Raw genomic sequence first — 18782 nt, 5'->3', positions numbered from 1 at the left:
ATAACGGAACCATTTAATGTTCCTGTAAGCTGTTGACAAATTTCCTCATCCACTCAGGTGAAGAGAAGTACTTCAGTTTTTACTATCTGTCCAATTTGACAAAATTTTCAGACTCCCGAGTCATTGGCGATAAATGGTGTGGAGTAATTGTATCATCTCTTTCAGAACCTTGTGACTGTCTAAAAGCAGCTGCTTTTGTCAGCGTGTCCTTACCTTATACACTCAAATGGTTAATCCTATGGCTTTGTTAATACATACCATCAAAAAGGAACTTTTCATTCTGGGAAATTACCAGAGCTGATTTATCGGTATTTGCTGACGGATCCTGTACACACGACCTCTAAAAGGAAAAAATGGTGTAAATTTTTTGGAACATACTGTATGTGTGAAAGCAACTAATAAAGCTTTGAAAATATGTCTTTCCATAAATTTCTTTCAACAAATACAGTATTTTTAATGTTTCATTGACCTAATGATTGTACAACTCTCAACACAAATACGACAGAATGACAACAAATTGTACTATTTTCAATATTTTTGTGGCTGACCAATAGTACAACACTCAACACACAGGTACAACAATATTAAAACATATTGTAAAATTTTTAGTTTCGTTGGCTGAATAATTGAACAACACTTGACACACAGTTACAAAAGTATGACAATATATTGAACGGTTTTCAATGTTTCGTTGGCTGAATGATTGTACAACACTCAACACACAAGTATGACATAATTACAACATATTGTACAATTTTCAGTGTTTCGTTGGTTTAAAGATTGCACAACACTTGACTCACAGGTATGACAGAATAACAACATATTGTACAATTTTCAACGTTTCGTTGGCTGAACATTTTCACTATTTTTTTATTTCATTGGCTGAACTATTGTACAACACTCGACACACAGGTTTGACAGAATTACAACATAGTATACTATTTTCAGTGTTTCGTTGGCTGAAAGATTGTATAACACTCGACTCACAGGTATGACAGAATTATAACATATTGAACAATTTTCAGTGCTTTGTTGGATGAATTATTGTACTATTTTTTGTGTTTCGTTGGCTAAACAATTTTACAACACTCAACACACAGGTATGACAGAATTACAACATATTGTACAATTTTCAGAGTTTCGATGGCTGAATGGTTCTGCTATTTTTAGTATTTCATTGGCTGAACGATTGTACAACACTCGGCACACAGGTATGACAGAATTACAACATATACTATTTTCAGTGTTTCATTGGATGAACATTTGTACTGTTTTTAGTGTTTCATTGGCTGAATGATTGTACTGTTTTTAGTGTTTCATTGGCTGAACGATTGTACTGTTTTTAGTGTTTCATTGGCAGAATGATTGTACAACACTCACACAGGTATTACAGAATTACAACATATTGAACAATTTTCAGTGTTTTGTTGGCTGAATTATTGTACTATTTTTAGTGTTTTGTTGGCTGAATGGTTGTAATCTTTTGAGTGTTTCGTTGGCTGAACAATTGTACTGTTTTAGTGTTTCATTGGCTGAACGATTATACAACACTCGACACACAAGTATGACAGAATTACAACCTACTGTACAATTTTCAGTGTTTCGATGGCTGAATGATTCTACTATTTTTACTGTTTCATTGGTTGAACGATTGTACCATTTTTTGTGTTTCGTTTGCAGTACTACTCTACAACACTCGAAACAGGTATGACAGATTTGCAACATATTGTGCTATTTGCAGTGTTTCATTGGATGAACGATTGTACTGTTTGTAGTGTTTCATTGGCTGAACGATTGTACTGTTTTTAGTGTTTCATTGGCTGAACGATTGTACTGTTTTTAGTGTTTCATTGGCTGAACGATTGTACAACACTCGACTCACAGGTATGACAGAATGACAACATATTGTAAAATTTTCAGTGTTTCACTGGCTGAACGATTGTAATATTTTTAGTATTTCATTGGTTGAACTATTGTACAACACTGTAACATGTTCTGTTAAGAATTTGGACTCTTATTTTGAAATGTACTTTAGGTATTTTGTCCTAGTTCTGTTTTTGGTTCCTTCCCTGATTGTATCCCAGCTGTGTCTTGTCACCTTGTCAGTCCTTGTGTATTTAAACCCTTTTGTTTGCTGTGTCCCTTATCGAGTTTTGTGTTTGTTACATCACTTTCTGGTCTGACTGTATACTTAGTCAAGTCTAGATTTAGTCATAGTCGTGTCTTTTGTTCTAGTTTTTTTTGGTAACACTTTATTTTAATTTGTCCTTGTTACACATATGACATGTATTTCATATAGAAATAACAGTCAATTATGCATAATTACAAGCAACTAACCCTAAACCAAACCCTTACCCTAACTCTAAACCTATAGTAAGTACATGTTGTTAATTAGTAATAATCAGCAATAACTTGTGTAATTACACTGTAAGAACACATTAAAATAAAATGTGACCGTTTTGTTTTCACTTTGGATGTCTAAATAAACTGCACTTGGGTTCTTCATGCATCTTTGTCATCATTCTCATCCTGCTCTGCTCTGCCTACATGTTACAGAAAACTTGATCGACTTCGATGAAGAAGTTTTATTTATATAGCGCCTTTCCCAAAGCTCAAGGGTGCTTTACATTAAGTACATTTCAGAAATACATTTCATAACATGATAAATGATACAAGATACACTATATATATATATATATATAAAATAAAAACAAACATTGTGAGACAGGTTAGTTTTACCCTACTGATGATGTGTTGTTGCAATAGTAATCCTGCTCAATACGAGAGAAACCACAGGTTCAGACATTTGGTGCATGTGCTTGGCTGAGAAATCACTGGTGCAAAGCTACCATCTTTGGGATTATGACTGAACGTCTCTAAATCAGAATCCCCCTAAACGTAACGATACCGCAGTGCTGCGGGACTCCGATTGGCCCGGGATAGACGGCCCGTGAGGGCTTGGTGAGGAGAGCCATTCGAGATGGGGCCGGGGTGCGGCCGGATGAGTGCCGCCCCTCTCCCATCACGCACTGCACATTTGTGGAGAACCTGGTGCTAAATGACTTGTAGACAACCTGATTTGGGGACTGATTTTTCTGATTTGATGAACCCAGCAGTTGTGCTTATACATCTCCACCAGAGAAACCATCCCCTGTAGGAGTACGTAATGGACTTCTGTGGGCTTTGTCATTTGGTGGACTTTGCTGAGATTTCACTAAAGGACTTTTTTCATAGAGGTTTGGATGAACCATTATTTCATTGTTGCCAGGAGGAGCTATAGATATGAATCTGACAGAATATTTTGACTGTGCACTTCGACTGAGTGGTTTGGCCTTCACTGTGGGAGTGGCTGATGAAGAACTCAGCACTCCTACAGTGACCGCCCACACCCGAGCCCTCTGAGTCCCCAGCCACCTCTGGTCTCCTGGTCTTCCCTGGTCTCCGGGCCCTCCGCTGGCTCTGCCCTGGTCACCTGGTCTGTCCTGGTCTCTGGGCCCTCCACCGACTCCGCCCTGGTCTCCTGGTCTGCCCTGGTGTACAGGCCCTCCGCCAGCTCCGTCCTGGTCTCCTGGTCCACCCTGGTCTCCGGGCCCTTCGTCAGCTCCGCCCTGGTCTCCTGGTCTACCCTGGTCTCCTGGCCATTTGCCAGCTCCACCCTGGTCCCTGCTCACTCCTGATTCCACAGAACATTTTAGTTTCATAAAAAGATTCAACAACTAAGACTTTCACAGACATGTGACCAACAGAAATGGAATAATGTGTCCCTGAACAAAAGTCAAAATCAAAAGTAACAGTCAGTATCTGGTGTGGCCACCAGCTGCATTAAGTACTCCAGAGCATCTCCTCCTCATGGACTGCACCAGATTTGTCAGTTCTTGCTGTGAGATGTTACCCCACTGTTCCACCAAGGCACTTGCAAGTTCCTGGACATTTCTGGGGGGAATGACCCTAGCCCTCACCCTCCGATCCAACAGATCCCAGACGTGCTCAATGGGATTGAGATCCGGGCTCTTTGCTGGCCATGGCAGAACACTGACATTCTTGTCTTGCAGGAAATCATGCACAGAACGAGCAGTATGGCTGGTGGCATTGTCATGGAGGGTCATGTCTGGATGAGCCTGCAGGAAGGTTACCACATGAGGGAGGAGGATGTCTTCCCTGTAATGACAGCGTTGAGATTGCCTGCAGTGACAACAAGCTCAGTTCGATGATGCTGTGACACACTGCCCCAGACCATGATGGACCCTCCACTCCAAATCGATCCCGCTCCAGAGTACAGGCCTCAGTGTAATGCTCATTCCTTTGATGATAAGCGCGAGTCCGACCATCACCCCTGGTGAGACAGAACCACGACTCTTCAGTGAAGAGCACTTTAGCCAGTCCTGTCTGTTCCAGTGAAGGTTGGTTTGTGCCCATAGGCGACGTTGTTGCCAGTGATGTCTGGTAAGGACCTACCTTACAACAGGCCTACAAGCCCTCAGTCCAGCCTCTCTCAGCCTATTGCGGACAGTCTGAGCACTGATGGAGGGACTGTGCATTCCTGGTGTAACTCGGGCAGTTGTTGTTGCCATCCTGTACCTGTCCTGCAGGTGTGATATTCGGATGTACCGATCCTGTGCAGGTGTTGTTACATGTGGTCTGCCACTGCGAGGACAATCAGCTGTCCTTCCTGTCTCTGTCTTAGGCAACTCACAGTACGGACATTGCAATTTATTGCCCTGGCCACATCTGCAGTCCTCATGCCTCCATGCAGCATGCCTAAGACATGTTCACGCTGATGAACAGGGACCCTGGGCATCTTTCTTTCACCGTTTTTCAGAGTCAGTAGAAAGGTCTCTTTAGTGTCTTAAGTTTTTATAACTGTGACCTTAATTGCCTACCATCTGTAAGCTGTTAGTGTCTTAATGACCGTTCCACAGGTGCATGTTCATTAATTGTTTATGGTTTATTGAACAAGCATGGAAAACATTGTTTAAACCCTTTACAATAAAGATCTGTAAAGTTACTTGGATTTTTACAAAATTATCTTTAAAATACAGTGTCCTGAAAAAGGGATGTTTCTTTTTTGCTGAGTTTACTATTTTCAGTGTTTCGTTGGCTGAACGGTTGTACAATTTTCAGTGTTTTGTTGGCATAACGATTGTAGTTTATTTAGTGTTTCACTGGCTGAATGATTTTACTGTTTTTAGTGTTTCATTGGATGAACTATTGTAAAACACTCAAGTCTGACTGAATTACAACTTATTGTACAATTTTCAGTGTTTCGTTGGATGAATGATTCTACTAATTTTAGTGTTTCTTTGGCTGAATGATTGTACAACACCTGACACAAGTATGACAGAATTACAGCATATTGTACAATTTTCAGTGTTTTGGTGGCTGAATGATTGTACTATTTTTTGTGTTTCGTTGGCTGAACGATGGTATTATATTCAGTGTTTCATTGGCTGAATGATTGTACAACACTCAACACACAAGTTTGACAAATCTACAACATATACTATTTTTAGTGTTTCATTGGCTGAACAATAGGACTATTTTTAGTGTTTTATTGGCTGATTGTACAACACCTGGGGCAGGCCTTCATAAATAATAGCAAAGTTTTTTCCAATATAAAAAGACTCTTTATTTGCATGAGTAGTTCACTGCTTCCTTCACTACCACCCACCCCCCCCCTACCACCCACACACACACACTTTCCCTTCCCCCTCCGTCAGGCCGGAACGCCGGGATTGTGTTACTGCCTTTTATGGCTGTATTGTTTGAGAGAGTGAAGCTGTTCTCGGCTCTCCCAGCTGCCCACTGATTCAAGCCTTAAAAACAGACATCACACTGGAGGAGGAGAAACAATCATGGCTGTTTTGTTTTGTTGATAAATACGGAGGAAGGGGGACTATTCTCAGACCACCTTGCCAGTCATTTGGAGCTGGAAAATAGTGGATTGCGGCCCGCTGTGGACACACATACTAACAGCATTATCAAAAACATGCTAACAACACAAGCTGCATGTTCATCCAGAGCAACACTGAAACAATCAGCATCTAAATACATGGCAAAAAATAGTAGTTTAGAAAGTTTTGTATAATACAGTTTTATTACAGGAATTTGCCAAAAAGTACATCAATGTTTGCATGATTGGACATATCTGTACAACACTAGTGGACAACAAAAGTCTGGACTGATATATAGTTTGTCAAAATTAAATAAGACTTTGATGGATAAAGGATGCAGTAAATGTAACCAAATCACTTTTAAAAAATATTTTTGATATAGCGATTTTATCTTAAATTAAAATAAGAATTTGACTGCATAGCTGGGTCTAAGGGAGGGAGGGAGGGACTGGCCCTGACTGACAGCAAACGATCAAGGGGTACTCCGCCTCCAGACTGACAGCAAAACAATCAATGTTGCACCCCCCTGAAGTGCCCTACCAAGGAGCGCATCCTAGTACTTGATGGTAAAAGCAGTGAATGTAAACAAACAACCTTTTTAAAAAAATTATCACTATAACAATTTGATTACAGAACAGAATTTACATGATCGTAGCTTAAGTGACTTTAAAATGATATAGTTTGTCAAAATGAAATGAGAATATGATGGTAAAAGCATACAATACATGTAAACAAATTACAGTGTTTTAATCATGAAACATTTTTTAAATATCAAAGCTAGTGAATTACATATAGTTTTGTTGAGAGAAAATAAGACTTTGTTAGTAAATTGTGCAATAAATGCAAAAAACAAATGCCCGGATTGTCCCAGCACCCAAACAAATTAATAGGTAAAAGAGTTAAATTAATGATTTCTAATTATTCTTTTGTTTGACAATTTATGAATAATATGTGTATTTGATTAAATAATGCAACAAATAATACATGTGTTATCATATTGACTTAGCAGTGCCATTAGATCTTTGAGAAAGGCCTTACTTTGACTATAGTGTTCTGTCTGCTTCTTTACAACCTCTTCTTGACCGTTTGTCTATGTCTTTACTTTCGGTAATCAACAGTCAGTAGTCTCTCGACAGTTTGCTGGTCATGTCAGGGAAGCAGACAAGAGCAGAAAATTTCTTCATTAAATTGCTTCCAGGAATCTGAGGAATAGATTTAATTAGCTTTGTCTGTAACCAACAGTTTTGTAACTTTTGTAACAAACCGAAATCATCATGTGCATATACTGTATATGAGGCACTTGTTAAGTCAGTGGTAAATGTAAACAAAGTAAAATGTTAAGTCAGAGGGCATTCACACTTACAGTTATTTACAATGACAAAATGACCAAAAGTAATTTATGTTCAATAAGAGTTGCCAACATCAGGCAACAAGAGCGACAGTGACAGTGTCCAGCAATGCAACAAAGTTAGGACATTCAATAGGAACACCTACTAGAACAAACAATAGAGCTACTTGGCGACCTGTTTGTGAATGGGGCATCAGTGCTTAGATTGTTCAAACAACTGAAAGCCTGTGTGCAATTGACTCTGATACAGAATAAAAGAAAACAACACTAAGTCTTTCTTATGAAAGTACGTCAAACTGAATTTTGAAGTAGATGGGCTCTGTGCCCATGTTTATGCCCGCTGATAAGTCAGAATTGGGATGCTGTGTTACAAACACAGACACGGTCGCACACATCAGTCCAAATGGCATTACTCATGACTCCCACATGCCAGTGACACGGTAAGTGACAAGTGTTAATTGAATTGCACAAAGTCTACAAGTGTGGAGAGTTGAGGATGAAGGAAGATTGTTCTGATGTCATGTTGTGGCTGCTTCATTTCATTTCCAAAAGCTCATTACCCTGTTAATTATTTTAATGTCTAATAGCACATTCATCTGCTGTGATGTGAGCTTTAATACTGTAATACTAACTGATGCTGCTTGTTGGCACTTTTCAAGTACACGGTACACTTTGGTGTCCCAATACTTTTTTTTAAGCATTAGAGGCACTAATCCCATGTTTTTTTTGGTGTGAGAACTATTAGATATGATTGATGAAGTGTTAGCTAACTGTTGCCTGTCCCACCTCAGATGTCTTGACCTTCTTGATTTGATCCAATAATTAAAATTGTGCAACAGTGTCATCATTTTGACATTAATTACTAACTAGTTTTAAATACCAAAACATAACCAAATCAGGTGGTTTTATTTAGAAATGTTCAGTATTTTGGGAACAATTGCAAAATTCAGATAAAATGAATAAAAAATAAAATAGCTCAAATAAAATTGAGTTTGACAGTAAACATTTCCTGAAGGTTAAGTGCCCCTTTTTACTCATTGAATGATAAATTGAGATAAATTTCACTAAAGAATTCACCCTCCATCTATGAACATTCACATATGTTGGTGTTATTACCTCTTGCTAAAGATGGTGGATATATGAACAGTATTTTAACTGCTCACAGCACCACCATACGGTGTTAGCTGATACTGCTCCACTGGTGAGAAGGGAGACTAAACATAATGTTAATGTCAATATTATCATCAGCTTCTCTAGCTTATTTGCAACACTGCTATAAAGGGCATTTCTTCATTTATTCTAAAGTGTGCATATTTAGAGAGTTCTATTCAATTAAATTTTATTTTATTTCAGTAGTAATTTTTATTTGTATTGTGCTGTTTACAATACACATTGTTTCAAAGCAGCTTTACAGAAGGTCATGCATCATGCATCTTAATGACCTCAGTGAACAGCTCTATAGATATCAAGCCCTCGGTGAGCAAGCCAAAGCTAACTGAGGCAAGGAAAAAAACTGCTTAAGATGTTAGTTAGTGGAGAGAAAAAAAAAATCTGGGGGAGCCCATCTTCCTCTGGCTTTACGATAAATGTACAAATGTCAATAATATTTATCTATATAGTATTTGTAATACAAGTCATGTATTCGTTGAATAGATTAAGTGATATTATTTTTCAATATAGTAAGGAAATGTTTAAAACTGCAATGATGATTCATTTCTTGTGAAGTCAATCTGAAGTGATAGAGGCAGTGATCATCGATGCACCCCTGTATCACTATAGATGGGTTCCACTCTAGCCCGACGCTCGCAGCCGCCCGGTAAAGCATGTCCCTCATTTCCGCATCAGCCTGTGACTGGGCAATCGTCCCCGAAGTGGGGAGGCTCCGATGCTGCGCTCAAGAGCTCATCAGCTTCGCGGGCTCTGAACAAGAGGTCGAACTCGCTGTGAGATGAGCCGGCGGACTCATCCGAAAGCCCGATCAGGGCAGATGAGCGTGCTGGGGAATGGGAGGTCCGTGGGGGGATACCCGTCGGAGGTAGTCCCATTGGGGTCCCCAAATCGCCCCCAGTGCTAGCCGTGCTGGCCTCATACCCGTAGGTAGAAGAACCGAGGCGGGGAGCCGCTGGGGTGGCTTGCTTTCTTATGAAAGTAAGCCGCGACCGCAATGTTGCCATGGTCATGTTCTCGCAGTGAGTACATGAACCATCCACAAATGCTGTCTCCGCGTGGGTCACGCCCAGACACGAAATACAGCGATCGTGACCGTCTGAAGTTGAGAGTTAACAACCGCAACCAGGAATAACACACAAACGGAAAGGCATCTTTAAAAAGATGCGTCTTTAAAAAGACGTTCCGTGTGTGCCGCTCTTTTAGAGAAATATACTCTTTTAGGAAAATATACTCTCTTTTTTCTGCTGAAGCACCCAGGGGCGTTCTCTGCAGTGCACCAGTGCAGAGGAGGGAGAAGCCACTGAAATGCGCCATCAGATCCACCGGAGGTGAATGAACAGTCAGCTCAGTAAACATCGACCGTTCGGCTCCGAAGAGAAAATCTGAATGAGTGGTTGCACGCCAGCTCCTTTTATTCCCGTATGTCCACTCGCCAATTTTCATTGGCCTTTTATCAAAGACCAGAGGTGTCTCGGGCTCCCAAGAGTGACCCCTAGTGTCACTACATTGACACAACGTCGAGTGAGTGACAGATAGGGAACATATACGATGGGCACTGGTCATACACAGGAGGTCAAAACACATAACAACTGACCAAGAACAAGCAAACAACAGGGCATTATATACACAATGGATAATGACTTAATGGAAGACAGGTGAAAACAATCAAGGACAGCTGGCAGTGATGAGGGAATTATGGGAAATGTAGTCCGGGAGGAACAGATGACAGGGGGAAACACAAGGCAAACAGCAGTGAATCATGACAGAACCCCCCCCCCCCAATGGGCAGCTCTTGAAGCCCAAGGAAAGCTTGGCATGGCCAAGATGGAGCCAGAGACCAAGGATACCAGAGCAGAACAGGTGGATGGCCGAGAGACTAGGGAGACCAGAGCAGATCAGGTGGATGGTCAGGAGACTCAGAAGACCAAAGCAGATGAGGCAGACGGCCAGGAGACCAGAGCAGATCAGGAGGATGGTCAGGAGACCCAGAAGACCAAAGCAGATGAGGTGGATGGCCAGGAGACCAAGGAGACCAGAGCAGATCAGGTGAAAGGTCAGGAGACCCAGCAGAGACTGGAGCCATGGAAGACTCTGAGGGTGGAGCCATGATAGGCGGAGCTGTAGGAGGCTGGAGGGGCAAAGCCGTGGCAGGCGGAGCCGTGGGAGGCTCGAGGAGCGAAGCCGTGGAAGGCGGATCCATAGGAGGTTCGAGGGGCGAAGCCATGGAAGGCAGAGCTGTGGCAGATGGAGCCGCGGGAGGCTCAAGGGGCGAAGCCGTGGAAGGCGGAGCCGTAGGAGGCTCGAGGGATGAAGCCATGGAAGGCGGAGCCGTAGGGGTTTCGAGGGATGAAGCCGTGAAAGACGGAGCTTTAGGAGGCTCGAGGGATGAAGCCATGGCAGACAGAGCTGTGGTAGGCTCGAGGGGCAAGGCCATGGAAGGCAAAGCCGTAGGAGGCTTGAGGGATGGAGCCGTGGAAGGCGGAGCCTTAGGAGGCTCAAGGGATGCAGCCATGGAAGGCAGAGCCATGGGAGGCTTGAAGAGCGAAGCCGTAGAAGGCAGAGCCGTGGCAATTGACATTACATTGATATCGCCTAAAGAAGGGTATTTTGATTAAAAACACTGCACTCTGACCCCAGCTTAACTGGGATATGTGAAAAAAAGAATTTCACTGTATATGTGCAAATGTATAATGTGTGATAAATAAATACAATTATAATTATAATAAATTATTACATTGATATCGCCTAAAGAAGGGTATTTTGATTAAAAACAGTGCAGAGTCTCATGCAGGAGACACAATTCATCATTCATCACGAGACACAAGCGCACGGACAGACACATGCATGCGAGTGTTTGAAAACAGCCGGCTGTAATCAAACAGCGCACGGGTAGTGAAATGAGTCAGATCTGGGTAATGCCGGTATTTTTATAGCATCGGTGGCTATTAAAAAATTGAATTGAGCAGAGATTCTGTTACACTCCCAGCTAATCGTGGCTGCACCCTGCAGTTAGTAAAGCACTATGCTGGACAAATGTCTTCGGCTATTGCGTTTTAGTTTATTCAGCATCTCGTGCAGGAGTGCTGTGTTTTGTAGATGCCATATAAAGTTTATCAACATTTAAAAATGTGTCTTGAATGAATTTAAAATTTGACCACCTTACAAATTCATGCCACTGGAACGTTAATATACATTGCAGAATCGCTGTCATTAAGAAATGAGATTGTGTGGGTGTCTGAATCGAGATCGTGATCTTTTAATGATTAATCGTGCAGCTCAAATTTTTATGTACAGCTGTCCATAATTATCAGTATTCTTGAAAATAATATAAAAATATATTCCTAATTGCAGAACTACGTTTTTACAGAAGATCATGTGTCAGTGCCACTAAAGTACCAAATAATTGGTCCAACTTAAAAGGTGGTGTTGGAAACAAGTACTTCAAACTTTTTGAAGTTAAATCAACTTAATAACTGAAAAAACTTCATCAAAGCGAACACTAATCACCCTGATGCTAGAGGTCTGCAACCCGGGTTTCGGGCCAGGTTCAGGTCAGATTTTCAAGTAGGACTTCGGGTTCGGGTCGGGTTCGGCTTTGTAATGAGTGAAAAAATATACAGGCTTATCGAATTTGTTTTGCGCATGTGCTCTCACTCACACAGACATACGCGAACGGACGAGTTAGAGGCCGTTCACACCGAATGTGTTTTTGTGCGCGTCTGTTCTGTTTTCTCATTGTTTAAACACATGCTGGATGAATGTCTTTGACATTTGCACTGCGTCTCACTTTTTCTTCAGCGTCTCGCGCAGGACCGGCACATTTTAAACACCATGTCAAGTTAAAAAGAACTTCAAATTTTCAAAAACGAATGTTGAGACACCTGCACTGTTTCATTCTTTGCGCTGAGTCTAGTTTGTTTTTAGTGCAGTTGTCACAAAGATTCAACAATCTGAACAAGTTAAGGCTGCATAGAGGGGACTGTATGCATTGTTTCATATTATTCCAGACTGTTCTGCACCAAGTGAAGTTTCATTAAATAAACAGTGAGGCAATGCTTTTTCCCTTTCTGCTCTAGTGTACAGAGGGGCTGCTGTGCCTTGTTAAAACTGTGTATGTTTACAGTTTCAGTACTGTTACAAATGTTGCCTATATGCTTCCATAAAATACAGCCTATTGCAACAGTGCTTGCTAGGAGAAGAAATTAAATATTAAGCGATTTCAGGTTTGGGTCAGGTTCGGGCCTAAAATCTGACGGTATCATTCGGGCCGGGCCACACAGTCTCGGGTACGGGTCGGGTTCGGATTTCATTTTAAGGCCCGTGCAGACCTGATGCTGACTTCAAGCAAAACACAACTTTGACATTAAGACATTTTGCGGGATGCTTGACAAGGCCCACCTTGACAAGGAAGTTGGAACTTGGCATGTGTCAAATTATTCAGAAGATAAAGTTTGATAAGTGAATTCGACCCTGTGCAAAAAAAAATTAATTGGCTTGTATCTTCTAAACGATTTGGTGAATCAAAATTATTTTGACAACTTTTTGTTACGAGGGTTTCTAAATGATACATGCAAAGTGTCGTACACATCAGACGAACGATCTAGGAAAGGTAAAAAAAAAAATAAATAAATAAAATTATATATATATTATATATAATTTATTTATTTTTTTCTTTAAACTCAAAATGGTGGACAGAGATTACTTTGACCCTGACTTATATGTTCTTTCAAATTTGTAAATTTTGGTCATTATCTCCACTTTTCCAATCTGCTTGGACCCCGATAATTGCCAGTTGTGGCTACATTTTAAATTAAATTCCATTTAACACTTGTTTTTCATGGGTGTTAATAGCACAACGTTAATTGCAAGCAAATTGTGTTAAGGTTTGTGAATAACAGTGCAATGTATAATAAGCCAGCTATTCCAGTGCATATAGTGCCTGCTTAACTGGATTGCAACTATTTAGTGAATTCTCCCCTACAACTTCTGTAGATTGTGAAGGATTCTATGCGTTCACCCTACATTTCTATGTGTCTTTAGTGCTCTTACAGCGGATGCAAGGGCTGATGGTAATTCACTGCAGTTTTATTCTGAATAAATCGACTCAAGGTTATAGCTCTCTCACTCACAGAAAAAGTGCTGCTGTGAAGCAATTACTAAAATCTCAGCCCTGACAGAGCAACACATTTCATCTGTGCTGTTGTCATGGGAACAGGCCAGCAGCTGCCCCGCCTCCTCACATCAGCAATTTCACAATGGAGATGAGTGAGTGGAGAATGAAGAAAGTAAATGAAGGTGAATGGAGAATGGAGGTTTTTGGTCCAATAATTAATACTGGGGATGTTCACGGATAGTCGACATTCAGTTAATCATTTGACACAACTGTATTCGAATACCAAAATCACTATTCGGTTAATCTACACCACGAGCAATAGCGGTCTTCACCCCGATCCGAGCCCAATTGTACTGGACAAACGGTTGGGTTTTGGGCGGTTCAGGCCAGTTTTTCAAGTATAGGGCAAGTTAGGGGCTGTTCACATGTGTTTTTTGCATGCATCTGCGCTGTTATTCTATGTAAACGCGCTGGATGGACTGCTGTGCCACATCTCTCTTTTTTTTTTAAGGACCGCCACATTTTTTAGACACTGTGTCAAGTTAAAAAGAACTTACATTTTTATAGACCCATCCCGAGACACCTGCATTCTTTTTGACATTTTGAAGACGTTTAGGTTGCATAGAGGACTTTATGTGATTGTTCCATTGTAACTCAATTCCAGATTGTTTTTTTACAGAGAAATGTTTCAGTGCTTTATAAACTGTAAGCCAATGTTTTCCCCTTTTGCTCTGGTGTGCAGAGTTACATACAATGATTTTTAAATTTTTAAATGTTTTAGCATTGAATGTGTCAAATTAAAGCATCCCAAAGAGGCTAATAAACCGCAGCAGTGTAACTGCACACACTAATTGCGTATTTTCTGTTGGTTAAGAATACTGTGTTGCAGGCAGTGACAGTTTGATTATTTTTGTTTGACTTAAATGTGAGTAATTTTATCATTTGAAGAGCTATTGTTCTATTTATTCCCTGCTATTTTTAATTGTGTCTGACACATATCCATTGCAATAAACATTCTTTATTCCTTTTTTATCTCTCGACAAATAACCAAATAACTGCTCATGAACCCTCTCAACTATCCGAATATTACAAACGGTTACTATGCTTACCCGTAAGTATTAATACACTCTACTAATTTGGAGAATTGGGAGGGTTAATAAGGTCTGGAGGAAATAAAAAGCTTCATATTTTCAGCATAACAGTGAAAATGAATTCCATGCTTCAAGAAAGCATGTGTAAGAAGATAAGTGTAATGATAATGCAGTGTCATGCCACTAGACGGCAGCACAAGCCTTTTCTCATAAAGCATTCTGCAGTTGCACAATAAAGTTACTTTAGTTCAGTTGCTGAGTAGTGCAGGTGTGTTCTTTACACAGAGGATCTAATACGGAGTCTTGTGGCACTCCAAACTTAACTTGTGTGATGCTTTTATAGAGATTGATAGATGTGGTCACTGAAAGTTTTTGTAAACTAGCACATTTATAACAGAATACACAAATATAAAGGCTATTGCGTTACTGTTGTATTGAGCATAATATATTCGTGCTTAATTCATAGTCAGTTAAGAGCTAAAATATTTACAGATAATTAGACTTACTGTCACTGACACTAATTACATAATAATTAACCAAATATTAAACCATTTTGAAAGATGTATAAACATGTAATTATTTAAACATGTATCAAATACATTAAAGATTCATTTTTAATTAAACATGAATGTTTATTATGAAAGATCCTTAAATAATAGCATACAATGAATATATTGAAGTATTACCTACTTATATTAGTTACTCTGCTGTAAATTTTTCAAGCTTAGACACTTTATGATATTGCATTACACTTAGCGTGTTTTTAAGGAAACGGCGTATTCAAAATGCAAGTTACGCATTCTGACTAGTGCATTACTTAGTTCTTTATCTCACACTCATCACTTTATTAGGTACTCTGTACACCTATTTATTCATGTAATTATCTAATCAGCCAATTGTGTGGCAGCAGTGCAGTGCATAAAATCATGCAGATACTGGTCAGGAGCTTAAGTTAATGTTCACATCCACCATCAGAATGGGGAAAAAAATTTGATCTCATGATTTGGACCGTGGCATGATTGTTGGTGGACCATATTGTTCCTAATAAAGTGCTCGGTGATTGTTAGTGTCTGTTAGTATGATTGTTTTTTCTTGTTATTTTCCTCAAAAATATTTTTTAATTAAAATCCGTTGATTATGTTGCATCTTTTTCATCACGTCTTCGTTATCATTGACAAAATAAACACAATTTTTTTGTCAATAAACATTTTTACCAGTAATTGTACATTTCATTGGCAAAATATTGCTCTTTGTGAGTGCAGTGGCTATAAAATGTTCATGAGCAACACAAAAGGTGTTGTCCCATGGCCGAGAAGAAAGTCATCTTATGATCTGTTTTGTTTGAGCAGATGATTGTTAATTAAGTTTAATCTCTCTCTTCAATAGATGTTGGGAGCACTCACAGCAATTCCTATCAAGGTGCCTCACGTCAGCTCACTACAGCGGCTCGCCGGACACTCACCCAGTGTGCTACCTCAGGTAGTGCACTAAACTAAATAAATGCTTTTTTCAGTGTTTTACATTTAGATACATTTAGATACATGTCTCAAAGTGCCATATTATTTACATTTATTTCCATAGTGCAAAGGGAAGACAAATTTATGTTAATATGTTATATGATACAGTTGCATGTACTTTATTCCATATTTCTGTCCATATGACCAGAGGCAGGCAGTACAGAAAAATGAATTGCCATATACAATTTGTTTTCATTGACAAATTAAACAATTCCTTCTAAGAAATGAAAATACTTCAAGCTGAAGTCAAAACCTTTCCATTGCTAATATCTCCTTAAGGACTAAACCAATGGTTTATGTGTTTTCAGGTCAGGCCAAAGACCCTCATTCCAGACAGCCTTCCTCTCAGCCCATGCAGCGAGTTGCAGCAGTCGGGTCAGACACGGAGTATGTCGCAGGGCAGAGCTGTGGTCAGTCCCAAGAGCCAGGGTGCATCTCTGCCCACTGCCAACAGCACCGTCAGCCACAACAGACTGTCCAACGGGCAGGAGGACAGTTCCTCAATGCCCCTGCCCATGCCAGGTGCTTCCAGCACCTCCGCCAGTGCTGGTGTGACGTTCGCCATCATCTCAGCGGCCTCACCTGTTGCTCACGGGGTGTCAGGAGCAATTAAAGTTAAACCGCTGATCTTCAGTCCAGACAGCAAGGTCAGAAGATCTCACAGCACCTACTCAACTTTCCCAATAAACACTCAAAACATGCTGCTCAAATGGATAATGAATCAGTGTCGAACTTCTATGAAGTCATGAGTGTGACGCTGGCCTTCTTTATACCTGTTTTTAAGGACTGCATGAATCAGTGTTGGGTGTAATCTTAAAAAGTAATTAGTTACTGGAATCTATTGACTTTTTGGTCAAAAAGTAATGTAACATTACATTCTCAATTCGTGTAATCAGATGACAGTTTCTGACTTTCAGTTAATATTTTTAAGTGCATTACTTGGGTTACACATGTTTCCAAAATAAAATGATTTATGTAGAATGCATTTCAAACATAAATATAGACATCATTTTCAATTTGTTGAGCAAAAAGAAAAAAGAAAAAATCTTTGGGTGAAAATTGTTTTAGAAAGTAAATTAAAAGTAGATTATTAAGTAATTTGATTACTATTTAGTGAAGGAATCAGTAAAGTTATCTGATAATAATTTTAGTATAGTGATTAGTAATTTGAAGTGGATTATTTTTTTGAGTAACCTACCCAAAACTGATGATGATGCAGCGCACTGATGAATATTCTTACATATGTGTATGTAACAGTTACACTTAAATAACAGTACATTTTTGTACATTTGAATAGACATTGAAATGTACAATCTCCACCTATTCACAGCATCTAAAATATTAAGTATCTTAACATGAAAAAGTCGTGACAACTATAGGAAATGAACTTTTTTTATTTGTCAAATACAATCTATAAATCAGCCACAGTACAGAACAAATATACACAGAAATGAAGGGGTGAGACTATACAACATGCTGAATGCAAAACACACACACACACAAATAAATGGGTAAAACTAACACTAAACTTTGACAAATAATAGTTTGATAATGTCTAACTATATCCAAATGCGTAACTTACAATTACAACACAGTATGTGGCTGCATAGTTCCCTATCTGTCACTCACTCGACGTTGTCGATGTAGTGACACCATGGGTCACTCTTGGGAGCCCGAAAAACCTCTGATCTTTTGAAAAAAGGCCAATGAGAATTGGCGAGTGGAATTTGCATGCCACTCCCCCGGACATACGGGTATAAAAGGAGCTGGCATGCAACCACTCATTCAGATTTTCTCTTCGGAGCCGAGCGGTTGCATTCAGTGAACTGAATACAATTCCTCTAGAAATAAACTCACCTCGATAAAGACTGCTGGATTTGATGGCGCATTTCAGTGGCTTCTCCCCCTCTGTGCCTGTGCAGTGCAGAGAACGCCCCTGGGCGCTTCGGCAGAGCAAAAAAAGAGTATATTCTGAAAAGAGTATATTTTCTATTCATAAAAGAGCGGCACACACGGAACGTCTTTTTAAAGATGCCTTCCCATTTGTGTGTTATTCCTGGTTGCGGTTGCTATCTCTCTGCTTCTGATGGCCATGATCGCTGTCTTACGTGTCTGGGCACTGCCCACGTGGAGACATCATTCATGGATGGATCATGTCCTCATTGCGAGAACATGACCATGGCAACGTTACGGTCACGGCTTGCATTCGTAAGAAAGCAAGCCACCCCAGCGGCTCCCCGCCTCGGTCCTTCTACCTACGGGTATGAGGCCGTGCCAGTTAGCACTGGGGGCGATTTGGGGACCTCAATGGGACAACCTCCGCCGGGTATCCCCCCACGGACCTCCCATTCCCCAGCAAACTCGCTTGCTCAGATCGCGTGCTCGGATGAGTTCGCCGGCTCATCTCAGGGCGGGTTCGACATCTCGTCTGGCGCCCTGGAAGATGATAAGTTATCGAGCACAGCATCAGAGAGTGGGCTCGTCCGGTCTGACGCTGAGGCTTCAGCTGGGCTTCCTCCTTCAGGAACGGTTGCCCAGTCTCAGGCCAACGCAGAAATGATGGACATGCTTTCCCGGCCGGTCACGAGCGTCGGGTTAGAGTGGAAACCTCCACTCTCCCCTGAACCCTCGCGGCTCGACGATTGGTTCCTG

The 18782-nt window shown here is 40.5% G+C and overlaps 1 protein-coding gene across 1 annotated transcript in view; it reads left to right on the top strand.

Moving 5' to 3' along the window:
* LOC127437003 (PHD finger protein 21B-like) overlaps positions 1-18782 on the top strand; it is a 94360-nt gene that overhangs the window by 32140 nt on the left and 43438 nt on the right. The window contains exons 3-4 of the mRNA XM_051691583.1: positions 16000-16092; positions 16439-16777. Of these exons, the coding sequence (XP_051547543.1) occupies positions 16000-16092; positions 16439-16777 (432 nt within the window). The remainder of the gene's footprint in view (positions 1-15999; positions 16093-16438; positions 16778-18782) is intronic.

The sequence above is a fragment of the Myxocyprinus asiaticus genome, chromosome 47, assembly GCF_019703515.2.
Source record: "Myxocyprinus asiaticus isolate MX2 ecotype Aquarium Trade chromosome 47, UBuf_Myxa_2, whole genome shotgun sequence".
NCBI lineage: Eukaryota > Metazoa > Chordata > Actinopteri > Cypriniformes > Catostomidae > Myxocyprinus > Myxocyprinus asiaticus.
The sequence above is the reverse complement of the archived record's forward strand: the minus strand, read 5'-3'. Positions and strand labels throughout refer to the sequence as shown.